Genomic DNA, 27270 nt, shown 5'->3' with positions numbered 1-27270 from the left:
ACAAGCCATACCTCTCTGAGGAAGACACAAGCCACGTATGCTTCTGGCTCCTCAACCATACCTCTCCGAGGAAGACACAAGCCATGTATGGTTCTGGCTCCTCAACCATACCTCTCAGAGGAAGACACAAGCCATGTACTGTTCTGGCTCCTCACCCATATCTCTCTGAGGAAGACACATACCATGTATGGTTTGGGCTCCTCAACCATACCTCACTGAGGAAGACACAAGCCGCGTATGGTTCTGGCCCCTCAACCATACCTCTCAGAGGAAGACACAAGCCATGTATGGTTCTGGCCCTTCATCCATACCACTCTGAGGAAGACACACACCATATATGGTGCACGCTCCTCATCCATACCTCTCTGAGGAAGACACAAGCCATTTATGGTTCTGGTTTCTCAACCATACCTCTCTGAGGAAGACACAAGCCATGCATGGTTCTGGCTCCTCAACCATACCTCTCTGAGGAAGACACAAGCCCTGTCTGCTTCTGGCTCCTCAACCATACCTCTTTGAGGAAGACACAAGCCATGTATGGTTCTGGCTCCTCAACCATACCTCTCTCTGGAAGACACAAACCTTGTATGGTTCTGGCTGCTCAACCATACCTCTCTGAGGAAGACACAAGCCATGTATGGTTCTGGCTCCTCAACCATACCTCTCTGAGGAAAACAAAAGTAATGTATGGTTCTGGCTCCTCAACCATACCTCTCTGAGGAATACACATGCCATTTATGGTTCTGGATCCTCAACCATACCTCTCTGAGGAAGACACAAGCCATGTATGGTTCTAGCTCACAAACCATACCTCTCTGAGGAAGACACAAGCCACGTATGCTTCTGGCTCCTCAACCATACCTCTCTGAGGAAGACACAAGCCATGTATGGTTCTGGCTCCTCAACCATACAACTCAGAGGAAGACACAAGCCATGTACTGTTCTGGCTCATCACCCATATCTCTCTGAGGAAGACACACACCATGTATGGTTCTGGCTCCTCAACCATACCTCACTGAGGAAGACACAAGCCACGTATGGTTCTGGCCCCTCAACCATACCTCTCAGAGGAATACACAAGCCATGTATGGTTCTGGCCCCTCATCCATACCACTCTGAGGAAGACACACACCATGTATGGTTCAAGCTCCTCATCCATATCTCTCTGAGGAAGACACAAGCCATTTATGGTTCTGGTTTCTCAACCATACCTCTCTGAGTAAGACACATGCCACGTATGGTTCAAGCTCCTCACCCATACCTCTCAGAGGACGACACAAGCCATGTATGGTTCTGGTTTCTCAACCACACCTCTCTGAGGAAGACACAAGCCACGTATGGTTCTGGCCCCTCCCCTGTACCTCTCTGAGGAAGACACAAGCCATGTATGTTTAGAAAGTGGTGAGAGCACTAGGAACTAGTGGTTACTGCGCCTTACTCCTTATGAAATACCGGGTTTTGTTGTACCTGCAGCCGGTTGTAGGAAGCATAGGGCCCGTGCTCAAGTCTAGATTAGGTAGGTTTGTGTTGGATTGCGGCAAAGATGTTGCTTGTACACATCCTTATAAGAGCTTGCTATCTTCACTGTTCTTCATAATAGGTATAGTCCACGCGTTTAATTTTGATACCATTGTGGATTTCTTTTTATCAAAATAGGTGCCGATCTACCGGCAGACACCACTCTATTGAGATGCACCAAAGCAGGTGATACTTCTCACCCAGGGCTACCTGCCCTCTTAGAATCACTGCGCAAGAGACACCTAAATCCTAGCCTTGATAAAGATCTTCAGATGGTCGAAACACATGTGCCGGCACCTATGGTGATAAATAAAAATCCACAATGGTATCAAAATTAAACACTTGGACAATACCTATTATGATGAACAGTGAACATAGCAAGCTCTTATAAGGATGTGTACAAGCGCCATCTACATAGGAATCCAACACAAACCCTCACAAGCCATGTATGGTTCCGGCTCCTCAACCATACCTCTCTGAGGAACACAGAAGCCTCAGCCATGTCAACATCCAGACCCCAGGCCTTCTTGCAGGACGCAACTATAGGCCTTTGGGCTCAGCATTGGATTTGACCCTGAGTTTATCTATAGGCACACCCCTGGGTTACACCAGACTGGACACAATACATTGTTCTTCACAACGCACTGCATGGTGGCACTCCAGATTACCTATCATACGTATTCTCTGGACACAAAACTCTCAGTCTTTTCCGGTTCAACCAGCAAGAACCCCTTGGACCCTTCCTTATTGAAATCTTCAACAAATAGAGACAGAAGGCTTGCTGTCTTTGGAACTGGCTAAATTCACTAACATCCTCAACCTCCACCACTTCTAAGGCAGCCTAAAGTTCTGGGCCCTCTCTTAAGCCTACTACGACTGCTTCCCCTACACTGCATTCACAAAGTGCCTGGTGCACTGGGGCTTTGTTGTGATAAGTGCTCTTTAAATGTTTTCAATAACGATGATATATTGAGAAAGATGCTTAGCATTAGCAATGTTGCGGCCATTACTGCTAGACTATAATATTTGTATTGCATTGAGTACTATTGCATAGGACTGTCAGTCTTGCTAGGTGCTGCAGAGAGCTCTCATCAGCATTCTCCAGTTAGTGGCATCTGAAGGTGTGTCTCTCTTCCTCTGCAGTTACATCATCACATGCGCAAACTTGACTTTAAAACCTCTGCCGGTGATGACGTCTACTTCGATGCCCAGGGGGATCCGCCCTCCCGCTTTGATATTTATAACGTTTTTTATTATTCGGGTTATGATGTGAAGTTCACCAAAGTCGGAGGCTTCAGTTTCCAATCTTCAGAGGAGCAGAGTTTCTTCATTAACGACAGCGCCATCTTGTGGCACCACTTCTTTACGCAGGTAAGGACCCTCACATTTGCTGAGGAGGTCTCTGTCCTGTGGATACAAAAATAAATGACATTTCCCAAAAATGGTGTGTGGGTCGATAGAATGTAGAGGGGTTTGGGGAATTCCCACATACAGAATGTGTCGTAGACATTCTTGCACTTTTATCCTAGTCTAAATTACATGCATTTCACAAGCACTGACTAAGCAAGCAAACGGTTTACAAAATGCTTCATGCAAGCATTTCCAAGGCCCCATAGGGTACTATATCTACAGTCAGTGAGCATTTTGTGAGCGGTGTAGTCTAAGCTTACATGTTAAACAAACTGTAGAAGAAGATAAATGCTTATCACTGCTTATGAACGGTGATCCAAACATTCCAACTGCTTGATGATTGTTTGGTAAATGCTAATCAATGTTTTCTAAACAGTGATTTAAACATTCCAACTGCTTGATGAGTGTTTGGAAAATGCGAATTGTTGCAGGGCCAGTGTCTCTTTAAGGGAGAGACAGACTCACGCGTGGGCATGACAATGTGACTCGTGACGTAAGGGGGAGAGAGAAGGGAGAAAGGAAAGTTTAAGTTCCTTCCTGTATGTGAAATAAAGAAGACGTTAAGATTCCACTCAGCGTGTCCTTGATTATTGCATGAGGTCCGTGATGCCTAACAACTGGCGACGAGGATACTCCTGGACCGCCGAGTTCCTCCTCCTCCTTTTGCATGAGCGATCCCGCTCCAGTGCGTCCTGCCAGCCGATTCCGGCTGGCTGCGATGAGAGCCCGATCTTAGGCCCCGCCTTCCTCATCCTCCTTCTCCCGCTGCCGCGTAGTGTCCACGTGTGCCGGCGGGGACTGCAGCTACACGCTGACCGCCTCCTCCTCTTCAGAAGAAGCGCCCGATCCCGGGCCCGCCTTCCACCACCTCCTTCTCCCGCAGCCGCGCAGAGCCAACACGTACCAACGGGGACTCCAGCTACACGCTGCCTGCCTTCTCCTCATCTCTCCTCACCTGCAGTACACTACATGGCAAAGTGCCAGTGGTTTCAAAACGTAGCCGAACTCTCGGCTGAGAGCGCGCACAGGGGGTGCTCGCCACAAAAAGACAGCATGGCAGCCCACCAGCAGTCACATCAGAGGCCTGCAACCACGCTCCAGTCAACATAAAGAGAAAAAAAAATAAGGAGGAAGCAAAGGAAACTCAGTGGGTGGTACCCCCTTTTCCCCCACTGCTGCTCAGCAACTTCAACTAAAGGGACAAGACTAACTAAGAACTCACAAGAGTGTGCAACAGCCCTTCTTACCTGACCACCTCACATGACGCAAGCTACTACCCTACCTTACTAGGGTACTACCCTATTACCCTTATTTACTACCCTACCCTGACCACCTCACGTGACACAGGCTAGAAAAAGCCACAAAGCAACCTGTCTGAGGCCACAGGACACTCACGCACTTGCAGGCCCATCACACCACAGCCTACAGAAGTGACAACAGCCGTCCTCAGCACCAGGACCACCACCACCACCATGAGCTCTCCATCAGTGCAACAAGCCCCAACTCCTCCAGCCCCCACCGGGAACCCAGCTGCCACTGCCTGGCGCATGCCACCCCCTTCTCCATGACGCCACAGGCCGACAAAGGTCCGAGGTGGGTGGAATGGCTAGAAGACTTCAATACCTTTATTGCAGCTGCAGGCGAAGAGAACTCACAGAGATTACGCAGCATGTTCCTCAATCTAGCAGGGAATGAAGTCAAAATACTTATTATGACCATCCCAACTGCCGAACAAACTGAATTTCCAGCGTTAATGACTGCTCGGAAAAAGAGGCTAGTGATTGAGCCCAACAGGGAGTACGAAAGGAGCATGTTTAACCAATGTACCCAAAGAATTGATGAAACAGTCAATGAATTCATTACTCGCCTAAGAATAAAAGGTGCATACTGTCAATTTCATGTCTTCTCACTAGACAAGGCCATCCACCTACGAGTTATTGAGGGATGCGTGTCTCAAACTCTAAAAAAGCAACTCCTCAAGAAGCCACTCACCATTGAAGAGGTCACTGAGATGGCCAGAATCCTAAAAAGGGTCAACAAGCAGGTAACGCAGATAGCGGGCAGCACATCAGTTAAACAAGACAAGAATGAAACGATAGCGGCCATACAAGCAAGCAACACAAGAACAATAGACAGACCTTCCAACCCCAGCTACATGGCTACTCCAAGAACACAACGACAGTGCTACCGTTGTGGGATGGTTTTTCCCCATGCAGGGACCTGTCCCGCACTCTCCCAAAGATGTGGAAACTGCAGCAGGGAAGGCCATTTCCAGTCGGTCTGCAGAGAAGGCAGACCCCACAATACAAGACATTCAACAGAAACCCACAAGCGCAGTCCTACCAAATGCGCCCATATCAGCAAAACCCAAGAAGATACGCCAGAGTGATTGAAGGCACCTACCAGGATGCTGAGACACAGGACAACGAGACACATGACCAGGTCTCATGCATAAGAGATGAATATGACGGACCCCCATCACATCAGAACTACTATGGCATAGAGCAGCTGGGATTCGACTAAGAAGTCAACCAATATGACCAATATTCTCAGGACGAATACGCCAATCTCATTATGGATGAAAGAGAAGCACGGGAAGCACCCAAGATACCCGTGGAAATAGATGGTAAGAATGTCTGCTTCCTAGTCGACTCCGGAGCCACCGTAAACATAAAGGGTGAAAAGGAGTTTCACCAGATCCCTGAGAAACCAACTTTAACACCATCAGCCTCCAAGATATTCCAGTGGGGTGCAGCTGTCCCCCTACAAGCCATTGGCTCGTTTGGACATCAACTCATCCATGGTGATCACTCCACGATGACCATCATCCATGTCATTCGAAGTCCGACCAAAGGGAGATGTCTCCTGAGCTATCGGACCGACTCCTGCCTAGGACTCATAGACATACATGTCCGCGAAGGTGACACTATGCGCTCAACAGTACCAGCACCCGGCACAAGAGACCACACATACAGCATTCAGAACTGGCCGTCGCAAGTAGGTGCCATGACAAAGGAGACCATAATGAGCAAATTTCCACTCATATGTAAGGGTCTAGGAAAAATTAAGGGCAGGCCTGTGTAACTGCATATTGATCCAGCAGTCCGACCTGTTCCACAACATCCAAGAAGAGTTGGATTTCATCTGCAAGCAGCAGTGTCAGCTGAACTCAGACGCCTACTGGAAGACGGAATCATTGAACCGGCATTAGGCCCGACCCCATGGGTCTCGCCATTAGTGGCTGTGCCAAAAGAAGGAGGTTGACTCAGACTCTGCATAGACATGCAAATGGCCAACACTGCCATCCAGAGAGAGCGACACCAAGGCCCAAGAATCGAGGACATGATAGTCCAACTCAACAAATCAATCCTCTTCTCCAAACTTGACCTCAATCAAGGGTACCACCAGATGGTACTCCACCCACCACCTTTGCCACCCACAAGGGTCTCTTCCGCTACAAACGCTTACATTTCGGCATATCAAGAGCTGTGGAAGTTTTTCATGAAGCTATCAGGCAAATCATCTGACCAATAAGAGGAGCACTGAACTACAGTGACGACATCCTCATGTATGGACGATTGAAGGAGGAGCATGATGCAGCCCTTCGGGCCACCTCAAAGCCATCCAAGAGGCAGGTCTCACCCTCAACGTCGACAACTGCCAGTTCAGCAAGTCCAAATTAAAATTCTTTGGACACATCTTCTCTGCGGACGGCATGACCCCTGATCCCGACAAGGTCTCCACAATCTTCAACCTGCAGACAAGTAGAGGAAGTCAGATCGTTTCTTGGCATGGCAGGATATATCCCGCACTACGCCACCATCACAGAACCCCTCAGGAAGTTGTTCCAGAAAGACATACTTTTTGCGTGGTCAGCAGAATGTCAGGACGCATTCGACACCATCAAACAGTCCTTAGCCAAGGCCAGACAACTCACCTACTTTGACCCAGAATGGCATACCGAAATCGTAGTGGACCCAAGCCCAGTGGGACTAGGGGCCATACTAGCTCAAACCAATGGGGTTGACGCCCATCCGAGACATGTGGTGGCACATGCTAGCAGGGCGCTGGCACCCCCTGAGTCCACATATTCCTAAGCCAAAAAAGAGAGTTTGGCAGCTGTATGGGCGTGTGAACATTTCCATAACTTAACCATAATAAGGCAAAAAGTTCACCCTCATCACCGATCTCCAGACCCTACTATCATTGTTTGGGAACCCCAGAACAAAGATGCCCCCCAGAATAGAACGATGGGGCATTTGACTACAAGAATATGACTACCAGATCATCCATCGTCCAGTGGGTGAAAACAACCTGCTGACTATTTATCCAGACACCCTACAGGAAAGTCAGTGCCACGACCTGGAGATGTTGAGTACATCACCTACATTACCACAAATGCGCTTCCCCCAGCAATCTCACTGGAATCCATTGTCTCAGCCTCTGCTGCAGACCCTTCCATGGCCCTGGCGATCAGTCTCACTGAAAACAACAGGTGGAAAGACTATCGGCGGGTGCTACTAATACATCCAGGAGCATGCAGAGACGAACTAGAGAGATTAGCAAAAGTGCATGCAGAATTGGCCGTAATAGACAAATCCATACTCCTACAGGGATGCAGACTGGTGGTCCCAGCCACCTTACGTTCAGAAGTCTTCAATACGATGGGCACCGCGGCGCAGACAACACCAAACAACAGCTACGTTGCCACGTATGGTTCCCCTTCCTGGACCCCATGGTGGCCCGGTGGGTAAATAACTGTGTAGCGTGTCAATGCACAGCCAGAGCAGAAGCCCCCATACCTTTGCAGCTAACACATATTCCGGAACATCCATGGGAAAAGGTTGCAGTAGACTTTTACAGACCACTCGAATCAGGTGAATACCTACTGTTATTCATCGATGAACACTCCAGGTTCCCAATCGTAAAACAGTCCACGTCTACGGCATTTGCTCAAGTAGCAGCCGTCTTTGACGAAGTAGTCAGCGAATGGGGAATACCAGAAGTCATCAAATCAGAGAGCGGTCTGCCGTTCTGCGGGCATGAATTCACAACATTCGCCAAGCACCTAGGATCAGACACCAGAAAGTCACACCTCGCTGGCCCCAGGCCAATGGGATGGCCGAAAGGTTCATGGCCTCCATCAAGAAGACCTTACAGAGAGACAGAATTAAGAATGTTGATCCCCATCAAGCACTATGCCACATGCTTCGCGACTACCGCAACACGCCGCACAAGGCCACAAACAAGACCCCAGCAGAACTCATGGTGAAATACCAAGTTCGCACAAGAATCATACGACATCCAGTAAGCCAGCCCGAAGTAGATCCAGAGATCAGCAAGGACATTCCTCCTGGGGTGTTGTTGCAGGGCCATGGTCTCATTAAGAGAGACAGAGAGTCACGTGGGCCTGACCACATGACTCGTGACGTAAGGAGGAGGGAAAAGGGAGAAAGGAAAGTTTCAGTTCCTTCCTGTATGTGAAATAAATAAAACATTAAGATTCCACTTGGTGTGTCCTTCATTATTGCAAGAGGTCCGTGAGGCCTAACAGTAATCACTGCTTATGAACGGTGATCTAAATATTTCAACTGCTTGATGAGTGTTTGGGAAATGCTAATCACTGCTTACGAATGGTGATCTAAACATTCCAACTGCTTGATGAGTGTTTGGGAAATGCTAAACACTGCTTACGAATGGTGATCTAAACATTCCAACTGCTTGATGAGTGTTTGGGAAATGCTAAGCAGTGCTTACGAATGTTGATCTAAACATTCCAACTGCTTGATGAGTGTTTGGGAAATGCTAATCACTGCTTACGAATGGTGATCTAAACATTCCAACTGCTTGATGAGTGTTTGGGAAATGCTAATCACTGCTTACGAATGGTGATCTAAACATTCCAACTGCTTGATGAGTGTTTGGGAAATGCTAATCACTGCTTACGAATGGTGATCTAAACATTCCACTGCTTGATGAGTGTTTGGGAAATGCTAATCACTGCTTACGAACGGTGGTCTAAATATTCCAACTGCTTAAGGAGTGTTTGGGAAATGATAATCACTGCTTATGAATGGTGATCTAAACATTCCAACTGCTTGATGAGTGTTTGGGAAATGATAATCACTGCTTATGAATGGTGATCTAAACATTCCAACTGCTTGATGAGTGTTTGGGAAATGCTAATCACTGCTTACGAATGGTGATCTAAACATTCCAACTGCTTGATGAGTGTTTGGGAAATGCTAAGCAGTGCTTACGAACGATGATCTAAACATTCCAACTGCTTGATGAGTGTTTGGGAAATGCTAAGCACTGCTTACGAACGGTGGTCTAAATATTCCAACTGCTTAAGGAGTGTTTGGGAAATTATAATCACTACTTATGAATGGTGATCTAAACATTCCAACTGCTTGATGAGTGTTTGGGAAATGATAATCACTGCTTATGAATGGTGATCTAAACATTCCAACTGCTTGATGAGTGTTTGGGAAATGCTAATCAGTGCTTATGAACAGTGATCTAAACATTCCAACTGCGTGAGAAGTGCTTGATAAATGCTAAGCAAACATTTCTCTTTGACTAAAATAGTACTGCGAATTCACCTCTGAATTGGATTTCATGACGATATTTCTTATGAAATAGAGATGTATTTATTATGGCCTTTCTGCACACATACCTTTTCCCGAGTACCGATCTAAACCGCCATTAGGCTGTTAAATATCATGGGATATTGAAACCAGCATTCCAGAGTCTGCTCAGTGTGTTTGTGGAGTGATGCTTCACATGTCAAGAACCTGCAGAGGGCCATCAGTTCAGCATAAAGGCCCTTTGGTTCCCAACTCTGCACAGGATGCTATGAATCACCCCATCAGAAGGCTTAGCTCCCACACAATGGAAAACCAGTAGCAGCATTTATGCGCTAGAACATTGACTAAAGCCACCACTGCGCGTTCTCTGGATGTAGCATTGTGTGGTTGCCTGTCACATCTGTGCACTAGAACAATGACCAGAGCCACCACCCGTCCTCTGGGAATGTATCATTGGATGGTAACCTGTGACATCTGTGCACTAGAACAATGACCAGAGCCACCACCCGTCCTCTGGGAATGTATCATTGGATGGTAACCTGTGACATCTGTGCACTAGAACAATGACCAGAGCCACCACCCGTCCTCTGGGAATGTATCATTGGATGGTAACCTGTGACATCTGTGGTGTACAATGATGACAAGAGTCAACACGGCGTGTTCAGGGATGTAGCGTTGTGTGGTCACCTGTCACATCAATGCACTGGAATAATAACCAGATCCAAACACCGCATGATCCAGGAGTCTAGAATTGTGTGGTCGCTGGTCACATCTGTGCGCTAGAAGAATGACTAAAGCCACCACCATGTTTTCCGGGAATGTTGCTAGGTGTGCTTGTGTGCCACAGCTGTGCTTTAGAACAATGACCTGATGCACCACTGCATGATCTGAGGATGTAGCGTTGTGTGGTCGCCTCTGTGAGACAGCCATGGTATCAGGAGAGAAGACACAGATAACAACGGCATATGTTAAACAAAGCTTTATTAATGATCAGGATGGTATAACGGCTAACTAACCCTATGCTATGGCGGGATTCCCTGCCTAACGAAATTTAAGGGAAGTCTAAGTCAAGAAGTTCAAGAACAAGAATCAGTCTGTGTCAAAACCTATGCTGTCCTCAAACCCAGGGGCGTTGCAAGGTTTGTACAAGATCGGGGGCTAGAGACAATTGCAAGTTTGGACATCACATAACTACATGATATGAACGCACACGCTGCGTTGCGATTTCAAGCGTTAATATTGCAAACTATACAGCTCAAAGTGCTCATACTCATTGGGAAGATTTGCCACTCCAAAGCCTGAACTTTCATCCAGTAGTGCTATATAATACTTTATGAGGTTATACAAGTCAAAGAAAAGCCTTTTGACCGGACAGCCAAAGACTTGGCATGGATTGAGAAATTGTATTTTAGCAGCAACTGGAGAGATACCTGTTTGCTACATTAACCATACAGGCACGTACTGCTGTTGTTGGACTGACAGGGGGTGGCTAGTGGGCTTACGAAGTGGTGGGACATAACAAATGTAATTATCCAATGAAGTGAGCGAGCGCAGCGACCAAGCCACAACTTGACCAGGGGGTACTGGGGGTGTTCTCCCCCCCTTACCCCACAACAATATTTTTGAAAAAATGCTGTCAAAAGCACCCACATTTTAGCATGATTTTTCCAAAATAACCACAAAAGTACATATGTTTCTGGTCTAAATAGCTGCTAAATACTGTACCACTAATAAGCTGCAGCAAGCAGGCAGAATAGAAAGACCCAGTATAACATAACATAACTAAGAAATGAAAAGCATTTTCAATTCCAACAAAACTTTTTAAACAATTACATTTGTGGTTTCATTCCATTTGCATTTAGTTGCATTTAGCTTTTAAGAAAGAAAAGGACACAACAGAGAATGTTGCAGAAATAAAGCACCATTTGGCACACTTGCACTTCTGCACTCGTAACCACTAAAAATAACAAAGAAGACCCACGATTGCACTTCCTGATATCTGCCTTGGAACATGTTCCTTACGGTCCCCGCCAAGGGACCTTGGAATAGGGCGGTAAGGGATTACCGGCACCGGTCTCCTTACCGGTGCCCGGTATCCCTTACTGCCCATGTTATAATGACCCCCATTGTCTGTGCCCCTGTTCGAAATGGGCAGCCTTTGCATTTGCAACAGGCACGTGCCATGCATTAATAAAATCCACTACGGAACCCGCAGCGGGGCATGCAGTTGTACTTTTCGTACTAAGCAGTACAAGCGCGTTCATTCATAGAATGCACTACGGAACCCGCAGCGGGGCATGCAGTTGGACTCTTCGTACTAAGCAGTGCAAGTGCGTGCATTCATAGAATCCACCACGGAAACCGCAGCGGGGCATGCAGTTGTACTCTTCGTACTAAGCAGTGCAAGTGCGTCCATTCATAGAATCCACTACGAAACCCGCAGCGGGGCATCAGTTGTACGCTTCATACTAAGCAGTACAAGTGCGTTCATTCATAGAATGCACTACAGAACCCGCAGCGGGGCATGCAGTTGGACTCTTCGTACTAAGCAGTGCAAGTGCGTGCATTCATAGAATCCACCACGGAAACCGCAGCGGGGTCTGCAGTTGTACTCTTCGTACTAAGCAGTGCAAGTGCGTCCATTCATAGAATCCACTACGGAACCCGCAGCGGGGCATGCAGTTCTACTCTTCGTACTAAGCAGTGCAAGTGCGTGCATTCATAGAATTCACTACAGAACCCCCAGCGGGGCATGCAACTGTACTCTTCTTAAACAGTGCAAGTGCGTGCATTAATAAAATCAAGACTCAGACAGCGCCTCTTGCCAAGGATCATAAAGAATATACTTGTATTCATGGTGTGGGCTCAATAGCCTCTTTTGCCACATTTGCTATCAATATTAGCATGCTGGTAATGCTGTGGGCTCATTAGCAGCCCCGCTCAGAGTGTTCCAGAGCCTCAGGTGTCCTCTGACACTTACCAGACTGCAACTCTGCTTCCCAGGGTGCTCCCACTCAGCACACGGTCTTTCATGCTGGGCTGCGCCTCCTCTCTCCATAGCAGCCGCGTGCCACCCTCCTTCACAGTCCGGCTCTCACTACTCGACGGGACTCAGTGCATCGGCTTCTCACACCTTCAGCATGGCTTCCTCCAGGTTCTCTGCTCCTTCTGAAGCTCTCGCGCTCCTCGCATACCGTCTTCCCTCATTGCTCTCTTGCTTCACCCACCTGCACCTTTTATATGCTCCCTGAGTGTCAATGGGCTGAAGGTGTTTCAAGTCACTCCTAATTGCCTGACCTTGTGTACACCTATTAGAGGGACCTGCCTGATCTTGATGGCCATAGGCCACTAACCCTCTCTTCTTCGTCACAGTACCAAGTGTTTTTTATAGTGGGAAATCAGCATTGCTCCTGGTTGCCTCCTCTTCACCTCAGTACTCCCAAGAAAGCTACAGGGGATGCTGGAATGAGACTGACAATAGCCCATAAAGGCTAAGGTAGGGTAGGATAGGTCAATATCAGGACGAGGCATACTACGTCGCGCCATCAGGTACCCTCTATTCAATCCCCAAAGACCTCCACTCAGGTGATCCTCCCTCACTTGTCCACCCCCAGGGTTGGGATCCAAGAGCGATGGCCCTTCCCTGGCCACCTGAACAGAGGATGCTGGGAGAGTAGAGGTGAGGATGCCCTCAGGTTTCTCACACCTGTCACATATGTGCACTACAACAATAAATAAAGCCACCACATCATCCTGTGGGAATGTAGTGCTGTGTGATTGCCTGTCACATCTGTGTGCTAGAACAATGACCTGAGGGACCACCGTTTGCACCCGGGATGTACCTTTGTGTGGTCACCTGTCCCATTTGTGCACTACAACAATGACTAAAACCACCAACTCGTGCTCCAGGAATGTAGTATTGTGTGGTTGTCTGTCACATCTGTGTGCTAGAACAATTATATTAAGTGAAATTATCTTTTTAATTTTTCTGAAAAACGAAAAAAGACTGATTTAGAAACACCGCTCTGAGATTTCTCAGATCGTCTTTCGAAATCTTAACTGTCACGCCGCGGCTGCACACAAGTGCACACAGGGGCTGACAGCCTGACCGAGACGGGCAGGGAAAGCCAGGTTTCAGGTGTCTATTGAGGGCAGGGGTTGGGGAGTGTGTGTCTGTTTGTGTATTTTTATGTGGGGTGGGGAGAAGGTGTTTGTGTGAGTGAGTATTTGTATGTGAAGTGGGTTTGGGGCAGGGTAGAGGTTGAATGGGTGTTCAGGGGTGAAACCCCCGATTTCAAAGGCGGGTGAATAATTGATGTATTATGTATATTAAAGGTCTGTTAGGGAGAATTCTCATGTCTGTGCTAATTCCCTTCAACTTTAGAGACCCGCAGCTCTTTTGCTGGACGTAGGACTAATTTTTAACTCTGGAGTGAGTGAGACCTTTTTCTCGCTTTCTCATGTGTTTTGACCTGATTTGGATTGTGTGTTTTCACTGTTTTTGGAGTCTGACAAACTCCATAGTCATATGCTTTTTGTATGGTGACACACAGCACCTTCATTGCAGTGTCACTGAGAAATCCTTTAGATTTCTCATACGGTTTAAATACTATTTCTTGTGTGAACTACAGTTCCCAAGAATAGTAAAGTGAAATTGACTTTACTTACCTTTTCTCTTTGTAGGTCCAGCCCACACCATCTTATGTAGAGTGCTGGATGGATACCTAGTAGTCCCTTATCCTACATTCTCATGTAACATTTTTATGTTACCCTCACTACTTTAAATGGCTGGTGGCAGTGGTTTACTTTTTCCTACCATTGTGCTTTTCTACCGCAGGCAGAACCCTCAGCTGCAGTACAGCACCCATGGTGACCATTTTGTTAAAATGACCCCTGCCTTCTCTTTTCGCCATTTTCTGTTTGTGTGGCCTTTCCTGGGTTTTACTCTGTGCGTTGAGACAGGTGTGAGCCATTTGTTTGTCTTGCCTTTGGTGAGCTTCAGCCCTGAAGTTCGCCCCTGGCTCCACTGTGTTTGGAAAGACAAGGTGTGAGGGAGGGTCTCGAAACTCCCCCGTCCTTTGTCTATAGGAATGCCTGAATGCAACTAGTCCTTATTCGCAGGCTAAGTGGCAGAGTTTCTTGGCTTTACTCGATGGGATTCCACGAAGGAGGACACCCTCTGCCAGTCCAAGAAGAAAAGAAGGATCCAAGCACTTTCGGAAAGACAGCAGTTTCGTCTTCACAGTGGTCTCTGTTGGACGGTGGTTACTTTGACTGTGGAAGTCCTAGGAAGGTGAAACTTGCTGTGGCCTTTGAAAAGGCTTGGCAGGTGATGATAAGACCCTTGCTGACCTTGGATGATTTTCGGCAGTAGCAGCTGCAGTGGCTGAAGTAGGTGTCGGGTTTCAGGATTTTGCGCTTCACTGTCTTTTGGATCTTTGGTGCTGCAGCCGCAGCACGGACTCCTGCTTGGTTTCTGGCAACCTTGGCTTGACAACTGGACTGGACCACGGACCCTCAACAAGCCTGGACCCTCAGGACCTTTTCTTTGTGTTCTGGTAGTAGGAAAACCACTACTGGAAACTCCTCTGCACTCAGTGCCCCGGCACCTTCCCCGGCATGGAAAAGTGGCCAGTGAGGATGGCAAAGATGTCCCTTGAAGTATTCATGAGCAGTTTGGAACTTTTGCCTCTCTGAGTGTCAAGTAGCTCCTATGCGAGGGTACCCCCTCTTCTGGGTGCTACACTGCAATCAGGCTTCCAGCAATCACAAACGCTCCTCTGGACCCTGGGTGACACCACTGGGCTTCTTTGGCATGGGATGTCCAGGTACTCCTCTTCTGGTGTCAAGAAGACCTCCTACTTTGGATGGCAGTCACACAGGACTGGCTTCCAGTGAAGAGCAGCAGGTTGTACGGTAATCCCTCATAGCTCAGGAAGAGGTCTCCTATCCAGGCCCTCTCTTGCTTCTGTCCTCGGGTCAGCACAGCAGTCTTTGTATTTCGTGAAGAGATGCAGCTGAAGACTTCTTCCTCCAACTAGACCCAGGATACTGACTTTTGTTTCGACTTCAGCTTCAGTTTCCATACAAGAACAATTTGGCGAGTGTGGGGCCTTTTCATGTACGCATTCGTCCCCATTCACTCAGGTTAAGCCAGGCTCAGTCAGCCAATCACACACAAGGGCATTCATGCAGACAAATTAACCAATCTGGCTCACAGGCATTCAGGCTATTCACCCAAAACCAGACACTCAAAAAAGAAAATGCGGATTGGAGTAAACACCCAGCCTTTCAGAGCACTACACTACATTCATACCAGTATCAGTAAGGGCTGGCCAAGGCATTGTGTCAAACACACCAAAACCAGACACCCCATAACATAGAAAGTGATTTGACGCCCAACTCCATTCATACAGGTACCGCCCCAAGGGTGTACCCACAAAACACAGTCCCTGGGAAGGCTCCAGTCAGTCTGACAGGAGGCAGCCTCAGAGCCATATATGGTCCTTCCACCCAACAGTCATTCAGGAGGAAGGGGACAGAGTCAAGGCTTTCCAGGACTTTGGGAAACAAAGGGTAAAGTCAATAGAAACTAAGAGGCTGCAGTGGCCATCTTGCCTTTGTTCATTGATTTCTATCGCAGAGCATGGATGACCCAAAAATGCAGGACAGTCAGAGTGGGTGTCAAATCAGCATGTAGCTGACACCAGCCCATACACTGCTCTGTGGGCAACACATTGGTGCCCAAAAACATACACCAGGGGTACAAGGTTATATCCCCAGCCATGGGTGCCATAAGGGCATACCATGGGTGATGTCCACCAAAAGGAAAAATGAAGAGCTGTATTGCCTGGGAACCTTGGTGGGTTAGGGACTCCTCGGCTGCAGGGAAGAAGCATACATGGAGGATAAGGAAAGCTTAGGGACCCCTTAGTCTGGTTTCCACATGTCTGGGAACCTTGGTCGGTCAGGGATTCCTCGGCTACAGGAATGAAGCATACATGGAGGTTGACGAAAGCTTAGGGACCCCTTAGTCTGTGTTCCACATGTCTGGGAACCTTGGTGGGTTAGGGACTCATCGGCTGCAGAGAAGAAGCATACATGGAGGTTGAGGAAAGCTTAGGGACCTTTTAGTCTGGTTTCCACATGTCTGGGAATCATGGTGGGTCAGGGACCCCACGGCTACAGGGATGAAGCATACATGGAGAATGAGGAAAGCTTAGGGACCCCTTTAGTCTGGTTTCCTCATGTCTGGGAACCTTGGTGGGTCAGGGACTCCTCAGCTGCAGGGAAGAAGCATACATGGAGGTTGAGGAAAGCTTAGGGACCCCCTTAGTCTGGTTTCTGCATGCCTGGGAACCTTGGTGGGTTAGGGACTCCTCGGCTGCAGGGAAGGAGCATACATGGAGGTTGAGGAAAGCTTAGGGACCCCCCTTCATCTGGTTTCTACATGTCTGGGAACTTTGGTGGGTTAGGGAATCCTCGGCTGCAGGGATGAAGCATACATGGAGGATGAGGAAAGCTTAGGGATCCCCCCTTGTCTGGTTTCCACATGTCTGGGAACCTTGGTGGGTTAGGAACTCCTTCGCTACAGGGATGAAGCATATATGGAGGTTGAAGAAAGCTTAGGGACCCCTTGGTTTTGTTCCTACATGTCTGGAACCTTGGTGGGTTAGGGACTCCTTGGCTGCAGGGAAGAAGCATAGATGGAGGTTGAGGAAAGATAAGGGACCCCCCTAGTTTGGTTATCACAAGCCTGGGAACCTTGGTGGGTTAGGAACTCCTCAGCTGCAGGGAAGAAGCATACATGGAGGATAAGGAAAGCTTAGAGACTCCCCCTAGTCTGGTTTCCACATGTCTGGGAACCTTGGTGGGTTCGGGACTCCTCGGCTACATGGATGAAGTATACATGGAGGTTGAGGAAAGCTTATGGACCCCCCTTAGTCTGGTTTCCACATGTCTGGGAATCTTGGTGGGTCAGGGACTCCTCAGCTGCAGGGAAGACGCATACATGGAGGTTGAGGAAAGTTTAGGAACCCCCCTTAGTCTGGTTTCCATATATCTGGGAACCTTGGTGGGTAAGGAACTAACTTGGCTGCAGGGAAGGAGCATACATGGAGGTTGAGGAAAGCTTAGGGACCCCCCCATGTCTGGTTTCCACTTGTCTGGGAACCTTGGTGGGTTAGGGACTCCTTGGCTGCAGGGAAGAAGTATACATGGAGGATAATGATAGCTTAAGGACCCCTTTAGTCTGGTTTCCACATGTCTGGGAACCTTGGTGGGTCAGGGTCACCTCGGCTGCAGGGAAGAAGTATACATGGAGGATGAGGAAAGCTTAGGGGCCCCCTTACCCTGGGTTCCACATGTCTGGGACGCTTGGTGGGTAAGGAACTCCTCGGCTACAGGGATGAAGCATACATGGAGGATGAGGAAAGCTCAGGGACTTCCTTAGTCTGGTTTCTGCGTGCCTGGGAACCTTGGTGGGTTAGGGACTCCTCGGCTACAGGGATGAAGCACACATGGAGGTTGTGGAAAGCTTAGGGAACCCCTTAGTCTGGTTTACGCATGTCTGGGAACCCTGGTGGGTTAGGAACTCCTCAGCTACAGGGATGAAGCATACATGGAGGATAAGGAAATCTTAGGGACCCCCTTAGTCTGGTTTCTGCATGCCTGGGAAACTTGATGGGTTAGGGACTCCTCGACTACAGGGAAGAAGCATACATGGAGGTTGAGGAAAGCTTAGGAACAAGTTTAGTCTGGTTTCCACATGTCTGGGAACCTTGGTGGGTTAGGGACTCCTCGGCTGCAGGGAAAAAGCATACATGGAGGTTGAGGAAAGCTTAGGGAACCCCATAGTCTGGTTTCTGCATGCCTGGGAACCTTGGTGGGTTAGGAACTCCTCGGCTACAGGGATGAAGCATACATGGAGGTTGAGGAAAGCTTAGGGACCCCTTTAGTCTGGTTTCCACATGTCTGGGAACCTTGGTGGGTTAGGGACTCCTCCCTGGAGGGATGAAGCATACGTGGAGGTTGAGGAAAGCTTACGGACCCCCCCATGTCTAGTTTCCACATGTCTGGCAACCTTGGTGGGTTAGGAACTCCTAAACTACAGGGAAGAAGCATACACAGAGGTTGAGGAAAGCTTAGGAATGCCCCTTAGTCTGGTTTCCACATGCCTGGGAACCTTGGTGGGTTAGGGACTCCTCGGCTACAGGGATGAAGCATACATGGAGGATGAGGAAAGTTTAGGGACCCCCTTAGTATGGTTTCCACATGTCTGGGAACCTTGGTGGGTTAGGGACTCCTCGGCTGCAGGGATGAAGCATACATGGAGGATGAGGAAAGCTTAGGGACCCCCTTAATCTGGTTTCCACATGCCTGGGAACCTTGGTGGGTTAGGGACTCCTCGGCTACAGGGATGAAGCATACATGGAGGTTGAGGAAAGCTTAGGGATCCCCTTAGTCTGGTTTCCACATGTCTGGGAACCTTGGTGTGTCAGGGACTCCTCAGCTGCCGAGAAGAAGCATACATGGAGGTTGGGCAACGCTCAGGGACCCTCTTTGTCTGGTTTCCACATATCTGGGAACCTTGGTTGGTTAGGAACTCCTCGGCTGCAGGGAAGAAGCATGCATTTAGGTTGAGGAAGGCTTAGGGACCCCCCCCAGTCTGCTTGTTTCCACATCTCTGGGAACCTTGGTGGGTTAGGAACCCCTTGGCTACAGGGATGAAGCATACATGGAGGATGAGGAAATCTTAGGGACCCCCCCATGTCTGGTTTCTACATCTCTGGGAACCTTGGTGGGTTAGGAACTCCTCGGTTTCAGGGATGAAGTATACATGGATGATGATGAAAGCTTAGGGACCCCCCTTGTCTGGTTTCCACTTGCCTGGGAACGTTGGTGGGTTAGGGACTCCTCGGCTGCAGGGAAGAAGTATACATGGAGGATGAGGAAAGCCTAGGTTCCCCCTTACCCTGGGTTCCACATGTCTGGGATGCTTGGTGGGTAAGGAACTCCTCGGCTACAGGGATGAAGCATACATGGAGGATGAGGAAAGCTCAGGGACTTCCTTAGTCTGGTTTCTGCGTGCCTGGGAACCTTGGTGGGTTAGGGACTCCTCGGCTACAGGGATGAAGCATACATGGAGGTTGTGGAAAGCTTAGGGAACCCCTTAGTCTGGTTTACCCATGTCTGGGAACCCTGGTGGGTTAGGAACTCCTCAGCTACAGGGATGAAGCATACATGGAGGATAAGGAAATCTTAGGGAACCCCATAGTCTGGTTTCTACATGCCTGGGAACCTTGGTGGGTTAGGAACTCCTCGGCTACAGGGATGAAGCATACATGGAGGTTGAGGAAAGCTTAGGGACCCCTTTAGTCTGGTTTCCACATGTCTGGGAACCTTGGTGGGTTAGGGACTCCTCCCTGGAGGGATGAAGCATACGTGGAGGTTGAGGAAAGCTTAGGGACCCCCACATATCTAGTTTCCACATGTCTGGCAACCTTGGTGGGTTAGGAACTCCTAAACTACAGGGAAGAAGCATACACAGAGGTTGAGGAAAGCTTAGGAATGCCCCTTAGTCTGGTTTCCACATGCCTGGGAACCTTGGTGGGTTAGGGACTCCTCGGCTACAGGGATGAAGCATACATGGAGGATGAGGAAAGTTTAGGGACCCCCTTAGTATGGTTTCCACATGTCTGGGAACCTTGGTGGGTTAGGGACTCCTCGGCTGCAGGGATGAAGCATACATGGAGGATGAGGAAAGCTTAGGGACCCCCTTAGTCTGGTTTCCACATGCCTGGGAACCTTGGTGGGTTAGGGACTCCTCGGCTACAGAGATGAAGCATACATGGAGGTTGAGGAAAGCTTAGGGATCCCCTTAGTCTGGTTTCCACATGTCTGGGAACCTTGGTGTGTCAGGGACTCTTCAGCTGCCGAGAAGAAGCATACATGGAGGTTGGGGAACACTCAGGGACGCCCTTAGTCTGGTTTCCACAGATCTGGGAACCTTGGTTGGTTAGGAACTCCTCGGCTGCAGGGAAGAAGCATGCATTTAGGTTGAGGAATGCATAGGGACCCCCCCAGCCTGCTGGTTTCCACATCTCTGGGAACCTTGGTGGGTTAGGAACCCCTTGGCTACAGGGATGAAGCATACATGGAGGATGAGGAAAGCTTAGGGACCCCCCCATGTCTGGTTTCTACATCTCTGGGAACCTTGGTGGGTTAAGAACTCCTCGGCTTCAGGGATGAAGCATACATGGGTGATGATGAAAGCTTAGGGACCCCCCTTGTCTGGTTTCCACTTGCCTGGGAACGTTGGTGGGTTAGGGACTCCTCGGCTGCAGGGAAGAAGTATACATGGAGGATGAGGAAAGCCTAGGGACCCCCTTACCCTGGGTTCCACATGTCTGGGACGCTTGGTGGGTAAGGAACTCCTCGGCTACAGGGATGAAGCATACATGGAGGATGAGGAAAGCTCAGGGACTTCCTTAGTCTGGTTTCTACATGCCTGGGAACCTTGGTGGGTTAGGAACTCCTCGGCTACAGGGATGAATCATACATGGAGGTTGAGGAAAGCTTAGGGACCCCTTTAGTCTGGTTTCCACATGTCTGGGAACCTTGGTGGGTTAGGGACTCCTCCCTGGAGGGATGAAGCATACGTGGAGGTTGAGGAAAGCTTAGGGACCCCCACATGTCTAGTTTCCACATGTCTGGCAACCTTGGTGGGTTAGGAACTCCTAAACTACAGGGAAGAAGCATACACGGAGGTTGAGGAAAGCTTAGGAATGCCCCTTAGTCTGGTTTCCACATGCCTGGGAACCTTGGTGGGTTAGGGACTCCTCGGCTACAGGGATGAAGCATACATGGAGGATGAGGAAAGTTTAGGGACCCCCTTAGTATGGTTTCCACATGTCTGGGAACCTTGGTGGGTTAGGGACTCCTCGGCTGCAGGGATGAAGCATACATGGAGGATGAGGAAAGCTTAGGGACCCCCTTAGTCTGGTTTCCACATGCCTGGGAACCTTGGTGGGTTAGGGACTCCTCGGCTACAGAGATGAAGCATACATGGAGGTTGAGGAAAGCTTAGGGATCCCCTTAGTCTGGTTTCAACATGTCTGGGAACCTTGGTGTGTCAGGGACTCTTCAGCTGCCGAGAAGAAGCACACATGGAGGTTGGGGAACGCTCAGGGACGCCCTTAGTCTGGTTTCCACAGATCTGGGAACCTTGGTTGGTTAGGAACTCCTCGGCTGCAGGGAAGAAGCATGCATTTAGGTTGAGGAATGCATAGGGACCCCCCAGCCTGCTGGTTTCCACATCTCTGGGAACCTTGGTGGGTTAGGAACCCCTTGGCTACAGGGATGAAGCATACATGGAGGATGAGGAAAGCTTAGGGACCCCCCCATGTCTGGTTTCTACATCTCTGGGAACCTTGGTGGGTTAGGAACTCCTCGGCTTCAGGGATGAAGCATATATGGATGATTATGAAAGCTTAGGGACCCCCCTTGTCTGGTTTCCACATGCCTGGGAACGTTGGTGGGTTAGGGACTCCTCGGCTGCAGGAATGAAGCATACATGGTGGACGAGGAAAGCCTTGGGACCCCCTTAGTCTGGTTTCCACCTGCCTGGGAACCTTGGTGGGTTAGGGACTCCTCGGCTGCAGGGATGAAGCGTACATGGAGGATGAGGAAAGATTAGGGACCCCCTAGTCTGGTTTCCACATGTCTGGGAATCTTGGTGGGTTAGGGACTCCTCGCCTGCAGGGAAGAAGCATACATGGAGGTTGAGGAACGCTTAGGGACCCCCTTAATCTGGTTTCCACATATCTGGGAACCTTAGTTGGTTTGGAACTCCTCAGCTGCAGGGAAGAAACATACATGGAAGTTGAGGAACGCTTAAGGACCCCCCCTAGTCTTCTGGTTTCCACATCTCTGGGAACCTTGGTGGGTTAGGAACCCCTTGGCTACAGGGATGAAGCATACATGGAGGATGAGGAAAGCTTAGGGACCCCCCCATGTCTGTTTTCCACATCTCTGGGAACCTTGGCGGGTTAGAAACTCCTCGGCTGCAGAAAAGAATCCTACATGGAGGTTGAGGAAAGCTTAGGGGCCCCCTTAGTCTGGTTTCTGCATGCCTGGGAACCTTGTAGGTTTAGGAACTCCTCAGCTGCAGGGAAGAAGTATACATGGAGGGTGAGGAAAGCTTAGGGACGCCCCCTTAGTCTGGTTTCCACATTCCTGGGAACCTTGATGGGTTAGGGACTCCTCGGTGTTGTGCCAATAACCACACCAGCTGAGTTCTTTGTTAAGTTTATTGGCATATATCAAGACAAGTAATAAAGACCCCCAACATATAGAGCAGCCTTCACCAACTGATTAACTTTAAGCAACAACAAGAGCATCGAAGTTCTAACACCAGAATGTTCTTACCTCACAGGGCAAGCTCTTCACATAACAATCTACCATATATTGTCACAGCTCTGTACATCTAATAGGTATTCACATAACACTCGGCTACAGGGATGAAGCATAAATGGAGGTTGAGGAAAGCTGAGGGACCTCTCTTAGTCTGGTTTCCACATGTCTGGGAAACTTGGTGGGTTAGGAACTCCTCGGCTGCAGAGAAGAATCATACATGGAGGATGTGGAAAGCTTAGGGACGCCCCCTTAGTCTGGTTTTCACATTCCTGGGAACCTTGGTGGGTTAGGAACTCCTCGGCTACAGGGAAGAAGCATACATGGAGAATGAGGAAAGCTTAGGGACCCCCTTAGTCTGGTTTACACATGTCTGGGAACCTTGGTGGGTTAGGAACTCCTCGGCTGTAGGGATGAAGCGTATATGGAGGTTGAGGAAAGCTTAGGGACCCCTTTAGTATGGTTTCCACATGCCTGGGAAACTTGTTGGGTTAGGGACTGCTCAGCTGCAGGGATGAAGCATACATGGAGGATGAGGAAGGCTTAGGGACCCCCTTAGTCTGGTTTGAACATGCCTGGGAACCTTGGTGGGTTTTGCACTCCTCGGCTGCAGGGGTGAAGCAAACATGAAGGTTGAGGAAAGCTTAGGGACCCGCTATGTCTGGTTTCCACATTTCTGGGAACCTTGGTCGGTTAGGGACTCCTCGGCTGCCGGAAAGAAGTGCATATGGAGATTGAGGAAAGCTTAGGGACCCCCATGTCTGGTTTCCACATGCCTGGGAACCTTGGTGGGTTAGGGACTTCTCGGCTGCAGGGAAGAAGCATGCATGGAGGTTGAGGAAAGCTTAGGGACCCCCCCTAGTCTCGTTTTCAAATGTCTGGGAACCTTGGTGGGTTAGGAACTCCTCAGCTGCAGGGAAGAAGCATACATGGAGTTTGAGGAAAGCTTAGGGACCCCCCTATAGTCTGGTTTCCACATGCCTGGGTACCTTGGTGGGTTAGGGACTCCTCAGCTGCAGGGATGAAGCATACGTGGAGGTTGAGGAAAGCTTAGGAACCCCTTAGTCTGGTTTCCACATGTCTGGGAACCTTCGTGGGTTAGGGACTCCTCGGCTCCAGGGATGTAGTATACATGAAGGTTGAGGAAAGCTTAGGGACCCCCTATGTCTGGTTTCCACATGCCTGGGAACCTTGGTGGGTTAGGAACTCCTCGGCTGCAAGGAAGAAGCATGCATGGAGGTTGAGGAAAGCTTAGGGACCCCCCTAGTCTCGTTTTCAAATGTCTGGGAACCTTGGTGGGTTAGGAACTCCTCAGCTGCAGGGAAGAAGCATACATGGAGTTTGAGGAAAGCTTAGGGACCCCCCTATAGTCTGGTTTCCACATGCCTGGGTACCTTCGTGGGTTAGGGACTCAATAGCTGCAGGGATGAAGCATACATGGAGGTTGAGGAAAGCTTAGTAACCCCTTAGTCTGGTTTCCACATGTCTGGGAACCTTGGTGGGTTAGGAACTCCTCGGCTGCAGGGATGAAGCATACATGGAGGTTGAGGAAAGCTTAGGGACCCCTTTAGTCTGGTTTCCACATGTCTGGGAACCTTGGTAGGTTAGGAACTCCTCGGCTGCAGGGATGAAGTATACATGGAGGTTGAGGAAAGCTTAGGGACCCCCCCATGTCTGGTTTCCACATGTCTGGGAATCTTGGTGGGTTAGGGACTCCTCGGATGCAGGGATGTAGTATACATGGAGGATGAGGAAAGCTTAGGGACACCCCATGTCTGGTTTCCACATTTCCAGGAACCTTGGTGGGTTAGGCACTCCTCGGCTGCAGGGAAGAAGTATATATGGAGGTTGGGGAAAGCTTAAGGACCCCCCAATGTCTGGTTTCCACATGGTTTCCTTGGTGGGGTAGGGACTCCTCACCTGCAGGGAGGAAGCGTACATGGAGGTTGAGGAAATCTTAAGGACCCCCATAGTCTTGTTTCCACATGTCTGGGAACCTTGGTGGGTTAAGAACTCCTCGGCTTCAGGGATGAAGCATACATGGATGATGATGAAAGCTTAGGGACCCCCCTTGTCTGGTTTCCACTTGCCTGGGAACGTTGGTGGGTTAGGGACTCCTCGGCTGCAGGGAAGAAGTATACATGGAGGATGAGGAAAGCCTAGGGACCCCCTTACCCTGGGTTCCACATGTCTGGGACGCTTGGTGGGTAAGGAACTCCTCGGCTACAGGGATGAAGCATACATGGAGGATGAGGAAAGCTCAGGGACTTCCTTAGTCTGGTTTCTACATGCCTGGGAACCTTGGTGGGTTAGGAACTCCTCGGCTACAGGGATGAATCATACATGGAGGTTGAGGAAAGCTTAGGGACCCCTTTAGTCTGGTTTCCACATGTCTGGGAACCTTGGTGGGTTAGGGACTCCTCCCTGGAGGGATGAAGCATACGTGGAGGTTGAGGAAAGCTTAGGGACCCCCACATGTCTAGTTTCCACATGTCTGGCAACCTTGGTGGGTTAGGAACTCCTAAACTACAGGGAAGAAGCATACACGGAGGTTGAGGAAAGCTTAGGAATGCCCCTTAGTCTGGTTTCCACATGCCTGGGAACCTTGGTGGGTTAGGGACTCCTCGGCTACAGGGATGAAGCATACATGGAGGATGAGGAAAGTTTAGGGACCCCCTTAGTATGGTTTCCACATGTCTGGGAACCTTGGTGGGTTAGGGACTCCTCGGCTGCAGGGATGAAGCATACATGGAGGATGAGGAAAGCTTAGGGACCCCCTTAGTCTGGTTTCCACATGCCTGGGAACCTTGGTGGGTTAGGGACTCCTCGGCTACAGAGATGAAGCATACATGGAGGTTGAGGAAAGCTTAGGGATCCCCTTAGTCTGGTTTCAACATGTCTGGGAACCTTGGTGTGTCAGGGACTCTTCAGCTGCCGAGAAGAAGCATACATGGAGGTTGGGGAACGCTCAGGGACGCCCTTAGTCTGGTTTCCACAGATCTGGGAACCTTGGTTGGTTAGGAACTCCTCGGCTGCAGGGAAGAAGCATGCATTTAGGTTGAGGAATGCATAGGGACCCCCCAGCCTGCTGGTTTCCACATCTCTGGGAACCTTGGTGGGTTAGGAACCCCTTGGCTACAGGGATGAAGCATACATGGAGGATGAGGAATGCTTAGGGACCCCCCCATGTCTGGTTTCTACATCTCTGGGAACCTTGGTGGGTTAGGAACTCCTCGGCTTCAGGGATGAAGCATATATGGATGATTATGAAAGCTTAGGGACCCCCCTTGTCTGGTTTCCACATGCCTGGGAACGTTGGTGGGTTAGGGACTCCTCGGCTGCAGGAATGAAGCATACATGGTGGACGAGGAAAGCCTTGGGACCCCCTTAGTCTGGTTTCCACCTGCCTGGGAACCTTGGTGGGTTAGGGACTCCTCGGCTGCAGGGATGAAGCGTACATGGAGGATGAGGAAAGATTAGGGACCCCCTAGTCTGGTTTCCACATGTCTGGGAATCTTGGTGGGTTAGGGACTCCTCGCCTGCAGGGAAGAAGCATACATGGAGGTTGAGGAACGCTTAGGGACCCCCTTAATCTGGTTTCCACATATCTGGGAACCTTAGTTGGTTTGGAACTCCTCAGCTGCAGGGAAGAAACATACATGGAAGTTGAGGAACGCTTAAGGACCCCCCCTAGTCTTCTGGTTTCCACATCTCTGGGAACCTTGGTGGGTTAGGAACCCCTTGGCTACAGGGATGAAGCATACATGGAGGATGAGGAAAGCTTAGGGACCCCCCCATGTCTGTTTTCCACATCTCTGGGAACCTTGGCGGGTTAGAAACTCCTCGGCTGCAGAAAAGAATCCTACATGGAGGTTGAGGAAAGCTTAGGGGCCCCCTTAGTCTGGTTTCTGCATGCCTGGGAACCTTGTAGGTTTAGGAACTCCTCAGCTGCAGGGAAGAAGTATACATGGAGGGTGAGGAAAGCTTAGGGACGCCCCCTTAGTCTGGTTTCCACATTCCTGGGAACCTTGATGGGTTAGGGACTCCTCGGTGTTGTGCCAATAACCACACCAGCTGAGTTCCTTGTTAAGTTTATTGGCATATATCAAGACAAGTAATAAAGACCCCCAACATATAGAGCAGCCTTCACCAACTGATTAACTTTAAGCAACAACAAGAGCATCGAAGTTCTAACACCAGAATGTTCTTACCTCACAGGGGAAGCTCTTCACATAACAATCTACCATATATTGTCACAGCTCTGTACATCTAATAGGTATTCACATAACACTCGGCTACAGGGATGAAGCATAGATGGAGGTTGAGGAAAGCTGAGGGA

The 27270-nt window shown here is 49.4% G+C and overlaps 1 protein-coding gene across 1 annotated transcript in view; it reads left to right on the top strand.

Annotated features, from left to right (window-relative positions):
* The first annotated feature begins 1337 nt into the window (after positions 1–1337).
* Positions 1338–27270, top strand: part of LOC138568908 (vomeronasal type-2 receptor 26-like) — a 195164-nt gene continuing 169231 nt past the window's right edge. The window contains exons 1-2 of the mRNA XM_069646688.1: positions 1338–1385; positions 2662–2889. Coding sequence (XP_069502789.1) covers positions 1338–1385; positions 2662–2889 — 276 coding nt within the window. The remainder of the gene's footprint in view (positions 1386–2661; positions 2890–27270) is intronic.

Source organism: Ambystoma mexicanum, chromosome 2q (genome assembly GCF_040938575.1).
Source record: "Ambystoma mexicanum isolate Mex_15411 chromosome 2q, UKY_AmexF1_1, whole genome shotgun sequence".
In the NCBI taxonomy this organism is placed as follows: Eukaryota; Metazoa; Chordata; class Amphibia; order Caudata; family Ambystomatidae; genus Ambystoma; species Ambystoma mexicanum.
Note: the sequence above shows the minus strand (reverse complement) of the source record. Positions and strands in the feature narration are given on the sequence as shown.